Source organism: Ambystoma mexicanum, chromosome 11 (genome assembly GCF_040938575.1).
Source record: "Ambystoma mexicanum isolate Mex_15411 chromosome 11, UKY_AmexF1_1, whole genome shotgun sequence".
In the NCBI taxonomy this organism is placed as follows: domain Eukaryota; kingdom Metazoa; phylum Chordata; class Amphibia; order Caudata; family Ambystomatidae; genus Ambystoma; species Ambystoma mexicanum.
Window position 1 is genome coordinate 956,147,955 of NC_090934.1, and position 17,339 is coordinate 956,165,293.

The window sequence follows — 17,339 nt, forward strand, 5'->3', positions numbered from 1 at the left end:
CATCCGCTCTGACCCGGGACATGCGTGAGATGTAGAAACATAAAGCTCTCCTAGGATCCAACCTATGGAGCCTCCCCTCTTCCTTACCAGGATGCGGAGGAGGATAGAACGCCAGAAGAACAACCTTCTGGCTTAAATTAAATTCTGACACAACCTTCGGAAGAAAAGAAGGATGAACCCTAAGGACAACCCTGTCCTTATGGAACACCATGAAGGGTGGCTTAACGGAAAGTGCCTGCAACTCACTCACTCTGTGAGCGAAAGTGACCGCAACTAAAAATACGGTTTTCAAGGTCAACAGTCTCAAAGGGCAAGAATGTAAAGGCTCAAACGGAGCTCCCATGAGGAATTTTAGAACCAGGTTCAAATCCCAACCGGGCACCGGGAAAGGTGACAGTGGAAACACATTAGTGAGCCCTTTGAGAAACTGGGAAATCAAAGGAATCTTAAAATAAGAACACTCCTCAGACGAGCGCTTAAATATGGACAGCGCCGCCAGGTAACCCTTAATGGTACCCACTTGCAGGCCCTTGTGGGCTAAAGAAAGCAAAAAAGACAGAACCACAGGAATGGCACATGAAAAAGGATCCACATTCTGAACCCTGCACCAGTCACAGAACTTTCTCCAATGGCAACAGTACAGGGACTTTGTTGCTGGCGTTCTTGCCGAAAGCAACACCTCCATCACATCTTCAGGAAGGTCCCAATCCTTATACCTCAACCTTTCAGAAGCCAAGCATGAAGGTTGAGGGACTTGACCTCTGGATGGAGAACCTCCCATGAGAGCAGATCGTCTCGGTAGGGAAGACGGCGTGGAGGGCAGATGGACATGTCGAGAAGTTCCGGGTACAATGTTCCCATGCCGGAGCAATGAGGATCATCCGGGAACCGAACCTCCGTAACCTCTGCATCACTTGCGGAATGCAAGGACTGGAGGAAACCCGTACAGCTGTGGGAAGGACCACTCCACTACAAACGCGTCCCCTAAGGCTCCTCTTGGAGAAAATTCCCTCGAGCAGAATCTTTCGCACTTCTGGTTGGTACTGGTGGCGAAGAAATCCACTTGTGGGGTCCCCCAAAGGGCAGAGATCTCCAGGAGAATCTCCTGAGCCAGTTCCCACTCGTGAGAGACCGTGCTCTGCCTGCTCAGAGTGTCCACCACCACGTTTTCGTCTCCGGCCAGATGAACTGCCGAGATCGACATTTCCTGCTGGATGGCCCAGAACCAGAGCTGCATCGCCTCTCTGCACAGAGGTAGAGACCCTGCGCCCCCCTTTTTGTTGAGGTAGTGCATGGCCACTGTGTTGTCTGTCAGAATCAGGACAGTCTTCCCCCGTACAGAAGGCAGAAAAGCCTTCAGGGCTAGCCTGATGGCCCTCAGCTCCAACAGATTGATATGGAGTCTGGACCCCGTGAGGGACGCATCTGTCACGATCGTTACCTCCAGCCAGGGTAGCCAAAATGGAGCCCACTTCATCAGATTGCCTTTGACGGCCCACCACAGTAGATCCTGGGCGACCGAGGGCGGCACCTGAAAGGGATCCGACATCCTGTCGGAGGACTGCGACCACTGGAGCTTGAGAGCCCATTGCAGAGATCTCATCCGCAACCTGGCCTCTGGCACCGGAAGAATGCAGGATGCCATGAGGCCGAGCAACCTCAAGAACTCGAACGCCGGGAGACTCTGGGCAAGTTAAACTTATGCACCATCTGCAGAATGTGATGAGCCCTCACCTGGGGAGGGAAACACTGCCCCAGGGATGTGTCGAGCACTGCTCTGATGTACTGGAGCCACTGGGTAGGTGTCAAGTGGGACTTCAGGCTCAGGCCTGCCAAATTCAACCTCTGGGGAGGTGTCAAGACCACTCGCATCGTGCAAAGACTGACGCAGGCCTTCCAACTGGCTATGACCAGATAACAGGTCATCAGGAACCTCCTCAGGAACCAAACCTTCCCCAGACCCTTCCTCCACCTCAGAAATATAATCCAGAGGCTGGAACAAATCCCTGGAAGAGGGCACAAAAAAAGGCTCAAGTCCAGGCCTTACCGACTTCTTCGGGGCCTTCCTCAGAGTTTCCACCGATGCACGGGGTACCTTCGGTAAAGCCTCCACAAAAGGCGTGGAGGTCGTCGACGGATTCAGCGTCGATGTCAAGCGAGGTGCCGATGGCTTCGACACAGGCCTCGAGGATGGAGCCCCGAGTGTGTCCTTCGACGACCCCGACACCGATGGCGTCGATGACTTCTTCGGAGGCAGAGTCTCGAGAGAGTCCCTCGACGGACATGGCGCCGATGGCGTCGACGTCTTCTTAGAAGACCTCATACGCTCAACCGGTCTCGAGGGCGTCGAGGACCGGGACCTGGAGCGGGCATGGCTAGAGCAATCTACTTTGTCCGATCGGGTCCTCGAAGGCTCCCAATGATTGCACCGACCGCCCGAGCCCGAAGGCGTGTGAGCGGTGGCCCTAGCACGTTCCCTGCCGGCTTCTTTGGAAGGCGCGGATGGAACGGAGCCCTGCGACTGGAAAATCACCATCATCTCCGTATGAAATGCCTCCCATTCCGCAGGAGAAGAATGCTTGTTGGGACAAGTAACCTGCCGACGGGCGGAGTTCTCGAACGAGGACGGGGAAGGCGACCGGTGACAGTGCTTCTGCGAGTGCCTGGAAGAGGCAGAGGAATGGCAAGACCCACTCCGATACCCATACCCCCTGGAGGTACACTGACGATGCGGAGAGTCGCCCCTCGAATCATCGGTAGAAAGCCCAGCGGATTTCGACTTTCAGGGCTTGGACACCCTACCGACAAAGCTTCTTCTTCCGCTCCCGCAAGGCCTCCGATGTTAACGACTGGCAATCGTCACAATCATCCGTAGCGTGGTCCTCACCGAGGCACCAGAGGCAGACGTTGTGCGGGTCTGTCAGCGACATCTTGGAACCGCAGTCCCGACACTTCTTGAAACCCGACCGCGGGACAGAAGAAGACGAAGACATGATATCCTCACAAACAAACAGGTTCAAAGAACCGAAAGAAGTACTCAGAAGAACCGAGGCGCACCAAGATCTCCGAAGCGAACACGTTCGCGGAAAAAACAGAACTGAGGCTACGGGGGTCGTGCGTCCTACTCATAACATCCGGTGACGTCGGCTCGATGGAGGCCCTCAAGGACAGCGTATCGACGTCATCCACGCAGGACGCAGACGCCGAAGATTTTCCAAAGCAGCACAGCTGTGGTGATTACCTGTCATAGATGTGGAATACGTCGGAGGAACCTATCCCTTCGAAAGAGGATTTCCATTTTTGTGGAGTTCAGCATGAGGCGTGATCTAGTAATGAATTACAGGGAGACAGTTGGTAATCCATTCCAAGATGGCTGGGGTGAAGTAGATACATGTTTTGAGTGTCATCAGCAGTAAAAAAGTGATGGTGAAAGACAAAGGATGAAATATGTTTTCCTTATACAAAGGTATAGAGGGTGAAGAGGAGAGGCCATCTACCATGTTTGTTGCTTCTTTACCATCATTTACAGTTTATACTAATGGAAACTTTGGCATCACAATAGTCACAAACCTTTTCAGGAGCGTAACTAAAAGTACAGTTTCCCACATGGGTAGAGGCATAGTCCTCACAGACCATCCTTGTGGGTGCTTTAAAATCACCACAACACTAGACACTGTGCCTCTTTACAAGTATGGCAGTGCAGTAAAATACAATGGGCCTCAGCACGAGTCTGGCGGTAACCCTTAAATGCAGCGGTAGCGCTATTACTGCCGCATTTAAGGGTCCGCCAGATCATGGCTTTGGTGGATTTCCCCCCAGCTTTGAGCTGGGGGGAAATCTGTGGCAAAATTTCCGATTTTCGGCGCGAAAAATCCGCCGGCGGTAATAGCGCAAATGTTCCCCATTGTGCCCAATGGGGAATGAGGAATTCCTGAATGGGCCCAATGGGGAATGGGCAATAACGCTTCCGCCAAACCCGTGATCCGGCGCTAATAGCGCCTGGGGGTTTGGCAGTAGGGCTATTAGCACCAGCGGTAATGCCGCCAGCATTACCGCCCAACTCGTGATGAGGCCCAATGTGTGTAACAGATCTACTACCAATTTTAACACACAGCCATTTATCGATGTTGGAGTTTAGTTGGAGGAAAAAAACTCCAGCATTTGACTGGCGGTTTTTCGTCCACAAAATGGAGAAGTTAGCACCTGAAAAATGACGGTCCTTTGTTAATCCTCCATACCCCATTTTAGTTTAATAGGACAGAATAATGGGGATTTGCACCACCTCAGAATCTGTAAGATGTATCTCCAGGTCTGATGTGGTAGTGCTATTACAACAAAATAACAATACAGTAATTGGACAGAATTATCAAAGAGAATTCCATTCAACTCATAATCAAGCCTTTTATCTTTTGAGACATTAAACTAGGGCTCAACATTCACAATGCAATGTAGATGAAAGCACCACAATCAAACAATTGCTGTGGAGAAGCCATCTATTGGCTTGAGGAGATGTGGTCTACATGCTCATTTGGTGACTATTGATCACTGACACCTCACTTCTAATTTAGCTTCCTCGGTTTCCTGTCATCACACAACACCTTGCTGGGAGCAATTAAATCACCATTATGTCACAATTGGTCTATGTGATGTGTAACATAACCATCATCACACACTAACAATGAGGGCAACATATAGCATTAAACATTTCCATCTTAGAAAAAAATGTTCACATCATCAACTACTGTCTCTGCAGGGGTTTTAACCTCAACATCACACAACATCTCTGTGGGGCCTTTAAAATCTTTATTGTGATGTTATTTACCTTCATGCTCCCTTATTCATCTTAACCTCTCTATATCAACCAACTAAAACTCCCCTCACAGTGGCATGGCCACTCACACACCCATAAGGGAAAACACCCTAATCTGTTCTGTGATCTCCCATGTTGCATTGCCACACCTACCCATGTTCTTAAGATGAATCCTGTTTGTATTTCATGGAACACCACACCTGGGGCCCATGTATCAACACAATATCTACATGTTCAATTCACTCGGTATCTCACCAGCTCACAGAAAGCCAAGCACGTACATCTACATCTGTACTATTCAACACTTCAGGATTTGCAGCTCACATTTGATCTGCTACCACCAATCCCTACCTTCCCTCTATTGCAGAGCATATTGCCAAAAAGCCACCAAAATTGTAGAAGTCATATCATACAAGATCCATTTATCAAACATTGTTACATACCATCTCTGACTCTAACATTGATACACATCATCTCTGTGTGGACGGTAACATCATTATTATCCCACTTCACCTATGAAAACTTTAATAGTACCCTTATCAAACATCATCTCTGTGAGAACTTAAGCATCAATATAATCAAATGCCATCTCTGTGGGGTCTTCAATCTCATTTTTATCACACACCATCTCTGTATGGACTTTAATACCATTATAAACACACCATTGCTGTGGGAACTTTAACATAACTATATTCAAACACAATCTCTTTGGCGTTCCGACACCATTTTTATCGCACACCATGTCTAAGGGAAGTTTAACTGCATTATGATCACACACTATCTATATGGGGACTTCATTGTCAACATTATCACACGCAATCTCTGTGAGGACCTTAAAGTCATGATAATTACACAGCATCTCTGTGGACTTTTGGACATCATAATAATCGCATATCATCTCCTCAGGGACTTCAGCATCATTATCATACTCAATACATTAACTGAAAGGTGGTCTTCTATAGTGAACCTTTGGCATTTTGGTGGTTTTATTGCATGAGACTTTACTAGGTTAGTGGGGGAATCATATGCAAAACCCGACTCCTCAATGCCAGTATGGTTCTGTGTGGTTTGTGACAGTGGCACTTCGATTTCTCTCTTTTAAAAGGGGAGAGCCCAAAATCTATTAAATGACAGCGCTCTGATACCTGATTAGCCACTGCTTTGGGGGTGATTGAAATCAATAGAGATGAGAGCTTTGGCAAGGCTCCCTCAGGTTAATTTGGTATTAATAGGCATAAGGCTGCCATGTGTGTAGAGGAATACGTGTGTGTAGTGTACGGTAGTAGGAGAAGGAGCGGTAAGTCATTTTTGATGGGGAAGGGGAGATGATTAATGAGGACAACCATTGAGGAGTTCAATACTAGACTCAAATGTTCAGTTCAAGTTTTTGTTGACCTCTGGTGACCTCTGGGTGGACTTTAAAAATATTCTTATTCACACCATCTCTGTGGGGAACTAAACATCATTGAAATTACACACCATCTCTGCGGGGACTTTAGTGTTATCATAATCACATACCATCTCTGTGGGGACCTAAACATCATTGAAATTACACACCATCTCTGTGGGGACATTAGGGTTAACATAATCACATAGAATCTCTGTGGGGACCTAAACATCATTGAAATTACACACCATCTCTGTGGGGACTTTAGGGTTAACATAATCACATAGAATCTCTGTGGGGACCTAAACATCATTGAAATTACACACCATCTCTGCGGGGACTTTAGTGTTATCATAATCACATACCATCTCTGTGGGGACCTAAACATCATTGAAATTACACACCATCTCTGTGGGGACATTAGGGTTAACATAATCACATAGAATCTCTGTGGGGACCTAAACATCATTGAAATTACACACCATCTCTGTGGGGACTTTAGGGTTAACATAATCACATAGAATCTCTGTGGGGACCTAAACATCATTGAAATTACACACCATCTCTGTGGGGACTTTAGGGTTAACATAATCACATACCATCTCTGTGGGAACCTAAACATCACTGAAATTACACACCATCTCTGTGGGGACTTTAGGGTTAACATAATCACATACCATCTCTGTGGGAACCTAAACATCATTAAAATTACACACCATCTCTATGGGAACTTTATCGTTATCATAATCACGTACCATATCTGTGGTAACCTTATTTTCTCTACCGTATACATATGTGTTTCATATTTTTTGCATTTTTCTGTATTTTGGTCGCAATTAAATGTACCACTTTGACATTTTCTACGGTAAAATGACTGGTTACCGCGGCTAAGCCTACGTGTTTAACATCATCATAATTACACACTAACATAATCACATACCATCTCTGTGGGACCTAAAGATCATTGAAATTACACAACATCTCTGTGGGGATTTTAGCGTTATCATAATCACATACCATTTCTGTGTGGATGTTATTTTGTAATTGTATTTTGTATTTTATCTAGATTTATATAGCTGCTAATGGCAAAGCGCTTATTACACACTGGGTCTCATTACACGGTAGGCGGTGAGCCATGGCGCTATTAGCGCCATGGCTCATGCCGGTAAAATACCGGCACCGCCTTGGCGGAAAGGGGATTTACCGCCCCATTCCAAGGTTGGAGGGGCGGTAAATCCCCCTTCCACCATTGCCCTTCCCCATTCCCATTTCTGCCCTATAGGGCTCTATGGGAATGGGGAAGGCGCTAATTACGACACCGCAATTTTGCGGTGCCGTAATTAGCTCCGAGGTCCCTTAGCGGGTTGGATTTTAACGCCTGCAAAAAGCAGGCGTTAAATCACCCAACCCGCAAAGGGACCATGTGGTAAGGCGGTAAGGATTTACCGGTACCGGTATTTTACCGGTATCGGTAAATCCCTACCGCCATCCGTGTAATGAGGCCCACTGTCTCTGTGGGGACTGGAGTGTAGTCATAATCACACACCATCTCTGTGGGGACCTTATCATCATTGTAATCACACACCATCTCTGTGGGGACTTTAGGGTTATCATAATCACTTACCATATCTGTGGGGACCATATTTTGTATTTGTATTTCTTGTATTATATTTAGATTTATAGAGGGCTAATGCCCAAGTGCTTAACATCATCATAATTACACACTGTCTCTGTGGGGACTTGAGTATAGTCCTAATCACACACCATCTCTATGGGGACCTTATCATTATTGTAATCACACACAATCTCTGTGGGGACCTCAACATGATTGCAAGTACACACTCTCTCTGTGGGGACATTATCATGATTATCGCACCCCTATAGGAAAGTTAACTCCACTATTATTATACACATTCCAAAAGAAGAAAGCAACACCATTTCCATTCCACCATTTCTAAAGAGCAGATATGAGTTACCAGGGAAGATGATGTCTGTGAAAGAATTAAATCTAAATTTGAATTCTTTATTCCTTGTTGGCCACAGTGTGTCAGCCTGGGTCAATCAAGTCATCTCCTCTGTTGCAGTTTTCTTTTCGGAAACCTTTTGAGTGTTTATTATAGTGTTTAATGGCAGAAACTAAGTGCCTTTTTAAGTTTCACATGCACATTAAACATTTTATGGGAAATGCCAAACCATCAAAATCCATATGTTGTCATAGCTATAATGCTCACATGTAGAAATACAATTGTATAATGTATATTGAGTACTATAAAGTAAGCATTTGTCCATTTGCCTATGGTGCAATCCATCCCAAATAAGAATAATAAAGTAAGTCCCCACAAGGATGGTAACACGCGTTCAAGTCCCCACAAAGATGGTACCGTACACGCGAGTAAAAAAATAAGTATTTTTGCAAATATGAAGTTGGATCCTGTATTATGAATTTTTTCTGAACATAGTTCTGCTATTAGCCCATTTCTAGAACTTTGGGAAGGTTTAGTCCCCACAAGGTAGGTATCCACACATAGTCCCCACAAGGTAGGTAAAACGTGTATGTGTGTGTGTGTGTGTGTATATATATATATATATCATATCATGTAAAGGGGAAGTGCACTTTCTTGCGGGTCAAAAGATTTTGGTCTCTTTCTCGTATGGGCACTCCCACACAGTATGGAGGAAAGGGAACTATGGACTTAAAAGTACATTAGTCACTACATTGAGTAACTTGGTATAAATATGGCAAAAGTGGAACAGGGTGATGATCTTGACACAGCTACTACAACCTGTGACATAGCCTCAACATTCTACTACACACTCTGGAGGTAGAGTGGGGGGGTCTGAATATATTCACTGAATGGAGCATTGTGGGAGGTGTCGGAGATAAGCTGGCATCTAGTTACTTATACGCCCATGTCGACGCATATTAAATCTAATATGCAAGTGCAAGGGACAGGGCAATAAATGTCTGCCTATGCACAACATCTACATTTTGAAACTCACTCTGCAAAAATGTCAAATCATTGTCATGACCTCATGTTATTTTAAGTGCCAACATTGGTGCTTATGTCTTTGTGCTGGGGATTGATTTATCATTGAAGGCACAGTTAACCAAGTTGCACTTTATTATCACTGCCATAACGACTGGCGCTGTGCTTGTCCTTTGACCTGGTGATATGACAAGTAATGTAAATCTGCCATAAAGAGGTACCCAGCAAATGGTGCTGATACATGTCCCACCTAGACCTGTCTGATTTCTCAACCCAACCAACCTGCAAACACTACGTGGGTGCAGGGTCTATACTATTGTGTGCGCAGCTACTGCCCGTGTGCTTGGACCACCCTATGGTGCATAGGCCTTCCTTTTTTCTGGCACTGGCAACCAATGGTAATATTGTCTTGGGCAATTAAAACTTGGTTAAGTGTATAGAATGGAAATGGGCCACGGAATGAGGCCTGCCAGAAATTGTGGGCATATTGTAAACTAGCAATTATGCATTTAGTATGTATGCTGAACACGTGCCATTTGGGCATAATGTAAACTTCTGCAAACAGAGTTTGCTGGAAATCAGCAGTAATGTGCTGACATAGAATGATGTAAACTGTCAATGTGTTCGCTGAATTTAAAAATACATATGTAAAAATGAAAAGACTATTGATCAAAATATTAAGTTTGTTACAGAGGCATTACTGTTTGCGGTTAAGTTACCCTGTTCTCCCTGCTTTCAAATGAACTGAATATGATGCACTGAATCCGTCCCAGCAGCTCTCACCTAAATATTCTTTTCTTATTGTAGGTTTGAAGGTCACATCGATCTATGCCCGCCTGGTATGAGCTCTTCAACAACTTCAGTCAGTAAAAGTGTACTAGAAGCCATTAGAACCAGATTAAAATGTTTCCACGACCTACTCCTTGCCCCTCCAAATGTGAGTAAATGGCCAATCTCTTGAACTGAGTCTGCCTTGTGTATATACATTGCATTCCATATTGTTTAACATCTAGCATTTATTTGCTGCTGTGCAGTGGTGTGAAGCAAACCTTTCGCAGAACACATTACACAAAAATTAAAATATTTAAGAAATATACGCAACTTAAAATTTAATTCTGACCACCATCTACTGCACTTCCTCGTACCCTAAAAAAATAGGGATAAACATAGCCCATCTTTGCCCGCTGTTATGGGCAGGTCAAAAAAACTGCTTACCAAAGACAGAATCTTCCCCCTCATTCAAACCTCAGCCTTGGCACATCCACTTTAAAAAAAACTCTATGGAACTAGTAGAGCTCTAGAACGCCACTCTCAAAGAAGCAGTAGACGCTGTGGCCCCACTAGAGAAAAAAAGGGTCAAGCATATCAAACATGCGGACTCATGGTTCAGCCAAGAACTCCAGGACATAAGAGCCGCCAAACGGACAGCACTGAACGACTGGCAATCTTGCCCCTCAGTGTCCTATCGAGAAACCGATTTGTCAATTGCTGAACAATACAAAAAGGCTATCTCTAGAGCTAAAGCATCTGCTTACAACCTCAGAATTGAGAAAGCTAACTCCCAATCCAAAGAGCTATTCGCTATCTTTAATGAACTGATCGTCTCCCCTCCTCCCCCACCACAACACAGCAAACTATGAAAGATGAAATATGGTGTAACAACATCCAGCACGCCATGCTAGACAAAATTAAAACACTTCAGGAAAAATTAAAGACCCAATTCAACAACCTGCCTACAGTCACGTCCTCTCACCCAAAGCCTACTGCCAACGGCTCAGCCTCAAATGGCCCAAAGGGCACAAAAAAACGAATACAATTTGCTTTCAAGGATGTAACCATAGCGGAAGTCCTCCTGATCATGGAGCATATCAAACCATTATGTAAGGGTAACATCTGTCCAGCTAGCTTAGTCAAAGACTTTGCGGAATCACAGACTCCTTTCGTCGCAGCCTTCATTAACGCCTCCTTTGCCTCAGGTATCCTGCCACCTTCCCTCAAGGAAGCTTGGGTTCGGGCGTTGCTCAAGAAACCGACCCTTGATCCAGACTCTCCCAATAACTATAGACCAATCGCTACCATTCCATTCTTGTTGAAAATCTTGGACAAGGCAGCATATTTGCAGATTCAGTCCGATCTTGAAGCACACAACATTCTCGGGGGGTAGGGGGAGGCAATCTGGCTTTCGTCCTTGCCACAGCACGGAGTCAGCTCTGCTAGACCTCAAGAATCTGCTCCTTGAAACCACGGACAAGGGCAAATCTTTGCTCCTCCTACTCCTCGACCTTTCGGCTGCCTTCGACTTGGTCGACCTCAAAATTCTGTGCAAACACCTTAGGGAAACCGCTCACTTTTCCCAAGAAGCCACTACCTGGATAACATCCTTCTTGGAGTGTCGAGCCATGAGGGTCCTCTCCGACCAGTCATCAGGCACTCCATCCCCCATCGACTGTGGAGTCGCACAAGGGTCGTGCACCTTCCCTACTCTCTATAATCTCTTCACTCTACCCCTGTTCAATGACCTAGAATCGTTCAGCATAACATTTACCAACTATGCCGACGAGACACAAGTTCTGCTCCCACTAACTGGTGACTTATGAGCAAGATCTTTACACTCTCCAGAAGACACATGCACTCATCCAGGCTTGGATGGTGGCTAATGGCCTATGTATTGACGGGGAAAAAACAGAAATCTTACTGGTAGGCCCTAAAGAGTCACTTGACGACAAATACAGCTCCTTTAGCATTGAGAATACTGTAATCACAGTCTGCTGCAGTAAAGACTCTAGATGTATACCTCGACTCCACCCTGTCAATGGAAAGACAAGTCAGTGCCATTTCATCCTCAGCTGTGCTCACGACAAAAATCATCAATGCATAAAACCACTTCGAGGGGATTGGGTCCTCTGACGTATTCCATATCTATGACAATCACCACAGCTGTGCTGCTTAGGAAAACCTTTTGGCGCCTGCGTCGATGATGTTGATACGCCGCCCTCGGACCTCCTCTGATGGCCGACGTCACTGGATGTTATAAGTAGGACACACGACGCCCGTAGCCTCAGTTCAGTTTTTTCCGCGAACGTGTTCGCTTTGGAGATCTCAGCGCGCCTCGACTCTTTGGAGTTTCTGTTCTTTATCGGTTCTTAGAACCTGTTTGTTTGTGAAGTTATCCTTCATGATGTCTACCTCTTCTTCCACCCCGCGTCTGGGCTTCAAGAAATATGGGGACTGTGGGTCCAAGATGTCGGTGACGGACTCGCACGATGCCTTCTTCTGGTGCCTCTGGGAGGCCCATGACACGGATGATTGTGTCGACTGCCAGTCGCTTACATCCAAAGCCTTGCGGGAGCGCAAGAAGAAACTGTTGGTATGTAAGGTGTGCAAGCCACGGAAGTCGAGGTTTGCTGGGCTTTCGAGGGGCGACTCTCTGCATCGTCGTCAGAAGTCCAGTGGGTCTCGGTCCCGGAGTAGGTCCCGCCACTTCTCTGCCTCTTCGAGGCACTCCCGGAAGTGCTTTCATCGGTCGCCTTCAACGTCCTCATCCAAGGACTCCGCCCGTCGGCAGGTTGCTTATCCCACCAAGCATGCGACGCCGGAGGAATGGGCTTCCTCCGGTAAGAAAATGCTAGCGATTCTCGAATCGCAGGGCACCGGTCTGTCCGCGCCTCCGAGTGGGGTCGGTCGTGATTGGTCGAGAGACACCGCTTGTACGCCTTAGGGCTCGGGTGGTCGTCACGATTTGCGGGAAAGGTCCCGCTCGGATAAGGGGAATCATTCTCGTCATGCCTGTTCCATTTCCCGGTCCTCGACGCGCTCGAGACCGTGTGCTCCTGTGGTGTCTTCGAGGAAGACGTCGACGCCTGTGGCGCCGAGGTAGTCGACTGACTCTTTCGAGGCTCCGCCTCCGAAGAAGTCGTCGACGCCATCGGCTCCCAGGCTGTCGAGGGACATGCTCGGGGTTCCGCCCTCGAGGCCTTTGTCGACGCCGTCGATGCTGTCGGCGCCGCGTTCGGCATCGATTCATTCGACGCCCTTGACGCCTTTCGAGGCTGTTTCGACGGGGGTACCCCGGGGCACGGTGGAACCCCCTAGAAAGGCTCTGGCCAAGGTCAAGCATGGCTTTGGTTCCCCATTCTGTGCCCTCTTACCGCCATCTTGAGTTAATTTCAGAGGTGGATGAGGGCTCTGATGATGGCATGGTTCCTGTTACGGTGCCAGATGAGATTCTCTTGGGCCATAGCCAAATTGAGGACCTGCGTCAGTCCCTGCACGACGCCAGTGGTCTGGACACCTCTCCGGAGGTGGAGTTTTGTAGGCCTGAGCCTGGCACTCATGCCGACTCTTCGTACCGGCGCCTTATGTCTAGGGTTACCGAGTACTTGGGGTGGTCTGCTCCCCCAGGGGTTTTCCTTCAGGATGACCTTACTGATATCCTCGACCAAGGTCCACCAACTGACCCCGTACTGCCGTTCCATATGGCTCTACAGAGGAGGGTGGCGGCGGCTTGGACTGCTCCGGAGAGTCTCCCGGCAGTGGGCAAGTCTTTGCCACGAAAATACCGCCCAGCCAGTAGCGACCCCTGCTACTTAACCAAGCACCTCACTCCGGAGAGTTTGGTGGTGCAGGCGGCTACGGCCCCAGCAAAGCAGGCGCCGTATCCGACCATCCCTCCTGATGGGGACGACAAACGTTTTAATGGTTGGGCGAAGAAAGTGTTTTCTTCAGGGGGTATGGCGCTTCAGGCAGCCAACTCCGTATGTGCCTTGTCTCGTTTTACGCACACTCTGTGGAACTGTTTCCTTTGCTGCTGAACATATTCCCGAAGGGGACGAACGGGATGGTTTCCTTGCTATGGTCCAGGATGGCAAGGATGCCATGTGTGAGGCCGTTCAGTCTGGTTTGGACATGGCAGATTGTGTCAGCCGGTCCATGGCAGCGAGCACAGTAATACGCAGGTTTGCGTGGTTGCGGAAGTGTGGGGTTTGCTCTTGATGTGCAGGCCCGGCTCGTCAACATGCCCTTTGACGGGGAACATTTTTTTTGGCAGCAAGGCTGACGAGAGCCTTGAGAGGTTGCAGACCTCCAAAGCTGCAGCAAAGTCGTTGGGCGCTGCAGTTCGACAACTTCCGCCTTTTTGTCCTAGGGGACAGTAATGGAGGGGAGGTTCCTTTCGTTATTACTCATCCTTTGGTAAAGCGAGACCAGCTGCCAGTCAAAGGGGCCACCGTAGGAGTGCCAGAGGTGGAAAACAAGGTACTCGAGGTGCCAAGGCAGCTGGGCAGTTGCCTCTTTGCCCTCAGGCAACGCCGCAGCCGCTTAAGGTCAGTCATGAGGCCATGTCCCATGGTTCGCCGGTTGGGGGAAGGCTGGCGCAGCATCTTGTAGAGTGGCGTGCCATTACTTCAGATGCGTGGGTTCTGGAGATCATAGGTCACGGCTACTGTCTTCCTTTCCGGCAGAGGCCTCGGGACAATCCACCGGGGAATCTCTTTGAAGAGTCCGGATCCGCTCCTTGTGCAGGAAATTCAATCCCTGCTGGAGAAAGGTGTCATAGAACTGGTGCCTGTAGCGGAGAGGAACAAGGGATGGTATTCCCCTTATTTTTTGATTTCCAAGAAAGACGGGGGATTGAGACCCATCATGGACTTGCGCGGTTTGAGCAAACTCCTCAGGAAGGACAAGTTCAAGATGGTTACTCTCTCTCAAGTCCTCCAGGCCCTTTCAACTTCAGGACTGGTTGGTGTCTCTCGACCTCAAGGACACTTATGTGCCGATCCATCCAATGCACAAGTAGTACCGGAGGTTCGCGGTTGGCGACTCGCACTTTCAGTTTCGGGTCCTGCCGTTCGGTTTGACCTCCGCCCCGAGGGTCTTCATGCTCATGGTTGTGGTGGCAGCGCATCTCAGGAAAGGGGGGATTCACGTCTACCCCTAGCTGGACGATTGGTTGATCAGGTGCGCTCTCCCGAGCAAGTCCTGGATCATCTGTCAGTCACCTGCCACTCCCTCCACAAGTTGGGCTTCTCCCCCAACTTAAAGAAGTCCCATTTGACACCAACTCAGAGGCTCCAGTACATCAGAGCAGTGCTCGACACGTCCCTGGGGCAGTGTTTTCCTCCCCAGGTGAGGGCTCATCACATTCAGCAGATGGTGCACAAGGTTCAGCTTGCCCAGAGTCTCCCAGCGTTCGAGTTCTTGACATTGCTCGGCCTCATGGCATCCTGCATTCTTCTGGTGCCAGAGGCCAGGTTGCGGATGAGATCTTTACAATGGGCACTCAAGCTCCAGTGCTCTGTCCTTCGGCAGGATGTCGGACCCTGTTCAGGTGCCGTCCTCGGTCGCCCAGGACCTTCTGTGGTGGGCCGTCGATGGCAATCTGATGAAGGGGGCTCCTTTTTGGCTACCCTGGCCGGAGATGACGATCATGACGGATGTATCCCTCAAGGGATGGGGAGCTCGTGCCAACGAGTTGAGTCAGCGGTCGTTGGTCTCCATCGGAGTCCAGACTCCAAATCAATCTGTTGGAGCGGAGGGCCGTCGGGCTTGCCCCGAAGGCTTTTCTGCCGACTGTGCGAGGAAAGAATTTCCTGATCCTGACGGACAACCCAGTGGCCATGCACTACCTCAACAAAAAGGGGGAGGAGGGGCAGGGTCACTTCCTCTGTGCAGGGAGGCGATGCAGCTCTGGTTCTGGCCATCCAGCAGGAAGTTTGGATCTCGGCAGTTTATCTGGCCGGAGACAAACGAGACGGCGGATGCCCTGAGCAGGCCGAGCGCGATCTCTCACGAGTGGGAGTTTGCTCAGGATATTCTCCTGGAGATCTTCGCCCTTTGGGGGACCCCTCAAGTGGATCTCTTCGCCTCCAGTGTCAACCGGAAGTGCGAAAGGTTCTGCTTGCGGGAATTTCCTCCAAAAAGAGCCTTAGGAGACGCGTTCGTGGTGGAGTGGTCTTTCCCACTGCTGTACGTGTTTCCGCAAGTGCTGCGGAGGTTTACGAAGGTTCGTTTCCCGGATGATCCTCATTGCTCCGGTGTGGGCCCGGAGGACGTGGTACCCGGACCTTCTCGACTTGTCCATCTGACCTCCACGTCGTCTTCCCTACTGAGACGATCTGCTCTCAAGGGAGGGGGTGGGTCAGGTTCTCCATCCAGAGGTCAGATCCCTCAACCTTCACGTTTGGTTTCTGAAAGGTTGAGGTGTAAGGATTGGGACCTCCCTGAAGACGTGATGGAGGTGTTGCTTTCGACCAGAAGGCCCGCAACAAAGTCCCTGTGCCGTTGCCGTTGGAGAAAGTTCTGCGACTGGTGCAGGGTTAAGAATGTGGATCCTTTTGCATGTGACATTCCTGTGGTTCTGTCTTTTTTTGCTTTCTTTAGCCCAAAGGGGCTTGCAAGTGGGTACTGTTAAAGGTTACCTGCAGCGCTGTCCATATTTAAGCGCTCGTCTGAAGAGTGTTCTTATTTTAAAATTCCTTTAATTTCTCAGTTTCTAAAAGGGCTCACTAATGTGTTCCCTCCGTCACCTTTCCAGGTGCCCGGTTGGGATTTGAACCTTGTCCTCAAGTTTCTGATGGGTGCTCCGTTTGAGCCTTTGCATTCATACCCTTTGAGACTGTTAACTCTTAAAACTGTATTTTTGGTTGCGGTCACTTCCACTCGCAGAGTGAGTGAGTTACAGGCACTTTCAGTTAAGCCACCCTTCACTGTATTTCAGAAGGACAGGGTTGTCCTTGGAGTTCGTCCTTCCTTTCTTCAAAGGTGGTGTCGGAATTTCATTTAGGCCAGAAGGTTATTCTTCGGCATTTCATACTCCTCCACATCCTGGTAAGGAAGAGGAGAGGCTACATAGGCTCAATCCTAGGAGAGCGTTAAGCTTTTATATTTTACCCATGTCCCGGGTCAGAGTGGACGATCAACTCTTCATTGGTTACGCTGGAAAACGTTTGGGACAAGCTGTGACTAAGCAGACTTTGTCTCGCTGGATTATTCTGGCTATCTGAGTGTTACCGATTGGCGGGTAAGGACCCACCGGTAGGCTTGCGGGCCCATTCTACCAGGGGTAGGCTGCCTCTACTGCCCTACAGAGGGGTGTTCCTATTCGTAACATCTGTGACGCAGCCACCTAGGCTTCGGTCCATACTTTTTTTACGTCACT

The 17,339-nt window shown here is 48.4% G+C and overlaps 1 protein-coding gene across 10 annotated transcripts in view; it reads left to right on the plus strand.

The window, feature by feature from the left end:
• The window catches only part of PPP6R3 (protein phosphatase 6 regulatory subunit 3), a 2,530,957-nt gene that overhangs the window by 1,048,676 nt on the left and 1,464,942 nt on the right, over positions 1-17,339 (plus strand). For all 10 annotated transcript variants that reach the window (XM_069624114.1, XM_069624109.1, XM_069624112.1 and 7 more), the window contains one exon: positions 9,992-10,121. In XM_069624114.1, coding sequence (XP_069480215.1) covers positions 9,992-10,121 — 130 coding nt within the window. The remainder of the gene's footprint in view (positions 1-9,991; positions 10,122-17,339) is intronic.